The sequence below is a fragment of the Urocitellus parryii genome, chromosome 4 (assembly GCF_045843805.1).
Source record: "Urocitellus parryii isolate mUroPar1 chromosome 4, mUroPar1.hap1, whole genome shotgun sequence".
Classification (NCBI taxonomy): domain Eukaryota; kingdom Metazoa; phylum Chordata; class Mammalia; order Rodentia; family Sciuridae; genus Urocitellus; species Urocitellus parryii.
Window position 1 is genome coordinate 17,646,215 of NC_135534.1, and position 2,018 is coordinate 17,648,232.

The 2,018-nt window shown below is 35.3% G+C and overlaps 1 protein-coding gene across 1 annotated transcript; it reads left to right on the forward strand.

Moving 5' to 3' along the window:
• Window positions 1-696: 696 nt before the first annotated feature.
• Window positions 697-1,629, forward strand: LOC113175324 (olfactory receptor 5W2-like). Its single transcript, XM_026379595.2, has one exon. It carries the CDS (start codon window positions 697-699, stop codon window positions 1,627-1,629), a length of 933 nt encoding a protein of 310 aa, XP_026235380.2.
• The last annotated feature ends 389 nt before the right edge of the window (window positions 1,630-2,018 follow it).

Here is a 2,018-nt window from a genome sequence, read left to right on the forward strand (position 1 = left end):
GACAGACAGACTTTCACATCTTGGGTAAGTCTCTGAGTGGGTATGCTTAAAAGTAATGGAAAAATATGACTTGAGTTACTAATGAGGAATTAAGTCTTGATAGATGTGTAAGTAACTGGTTTCACACCTTCTTACTCAAAGAAACCCCTCTGTGTAATGACCAATAATGTTTTCCTGATAGACCTGTGGAAGTTTAACTGACTTCATTTGTCATTTGAATAAGGACTGTAGCACTGTTACTTGTTCATATTTTAGAAATCCACGCCTTTACAAATTCTTTCTCCAAGGGATGTAGTACATACAAATTTAAGTTTATTCTACTTTTATTCTAATATAATAAAAGCAACACATTGCAAATGCCAATATATGCCAATTGCCCATCTACTATTTTACTTAAGTCTAAAGTCATATAGTCAGAAATTATATATAAATTTGAAATCAGAGTTAATCAGTTCTTATGTTAGATTTTTAGCTTATTTTTAAAAATATAATAATGTTTCTTATCAGTGACACTTGTGTTTGTGTAGGCTATTTTCTGAAGGAAAAGAAAATAATGTAATAAATAATAATAATAATAATAAATGTAATAAAGGAAATGCCTCATAATAATATTTTTCATGTATGCATAAAAAGTAATCCCTAATCTATCATCTTCTCATTGATATCTGTAACAGAGTATTTCAAAAACCAAGAAGAATGGACAGTGGAAATTGCTCAACATTAAGTCAATTTTTTCTCTTGGGAATCACTGGTAACCCTCAGATGAAAGTGATTCTATTCCCTGTATTTCTAGTTGTTTATCTCATAATTCTCCTTGCAAATCTCGGAATGATCTTCTTAATCAGAGTGGATCCCCAGCTTCACACTCAAATGTACTTTTTCCTCAGCCACCTCTCTTTCTGTGACCTCTGCTATTCCACAGCAGTTGGACCCAAGATGCTGGTCAACATATTTGCCAAGGACAAAAAAATTTCTTTCCTGGGCTGTGTTCTGCAGTTCTTGACCTTCTGTAGCTTTGCAGATTCTGAGTGCCTGCTGCTGGCAGTGATGGCCTTTGATAGGTACAAGGCCATCAGCAACCCCTTGCGGTATGCAGTAGACATGTCCACTAAGGTGTGTTCACTGCTCATGGCTGGGGTTTACCTTATAGGTCTGCTTGATGCTTTGATACATACCACATTAACATTCCGCATATGTTTCTGTGGGTCTAAGGAGATTAATCATTTCTTCTGTGACATCCCTCCTCTCCTGTTACTGTCTTGCTCTGACACACAGGTCAATGAGTTAGTGATATTCATCTTTTTTGGTTTCATTGAACTGAGTACCATTTGTGGAGTCCTGGTCTCTTATGGCTACATCATCTCATCTGTCTTAAAGATCTGCTCTGCTGAGGGGAGGCTCAAAGCTTTCTCCACCTGTGCCTCCCACCTAACTGTAGTTGTAATTTTCCAGGGCACTATACTCTTCATGTATTTCCGACCAAGTTCTGCCTACTCTCTGGATCAAGATAAAATGAGCTCATTGTTCTACACCCTTGTGATTCCCATGTTGAATCCTCTGATTTATAGCCTGCGGAACAAAGATGTGAAAGTGAGCATAAAAAAGCTGAAAAATAAAATTTTATTTTAATAAATATCCTACAAATACATATTATACAGAGTTTCCAAATGGTGTTGTTTTGTTTAAAACCTATAATATGAGAAATCTCAGTAATGCATGGCCACATACTAGTAGTTACTAGTTTATTAAACATCCTATACTTCATTATGTGCCATTTATTTATTTATTTATTTATTTATTTATCTATCTATCTATCCATCCATCTATCTATGTGGTGCTGGGGATCCAACCCAATGCCTCATGCATGCTAGGCAAGCATTCTACCACTAAGCCATAACCCAGGCCCTGTGGCTTCAATTTAAATATGATATTCTTCAGTTTTAGAAAACTTTTCAGCCTGTATATATTGTACTAAAATATCATTTATTTGGTTTACTTTTATGCATTTAATTATTCTA

Excerpts from the sequence above, each read along its gene's own strand:
- LOC113175324 (XM_026379595.2), top strand. The coding sequence starts at position 697 with ATGGACAGTGGAAATTGCTCAACATTAAGTCAATTTTTTCTCTTGGGA.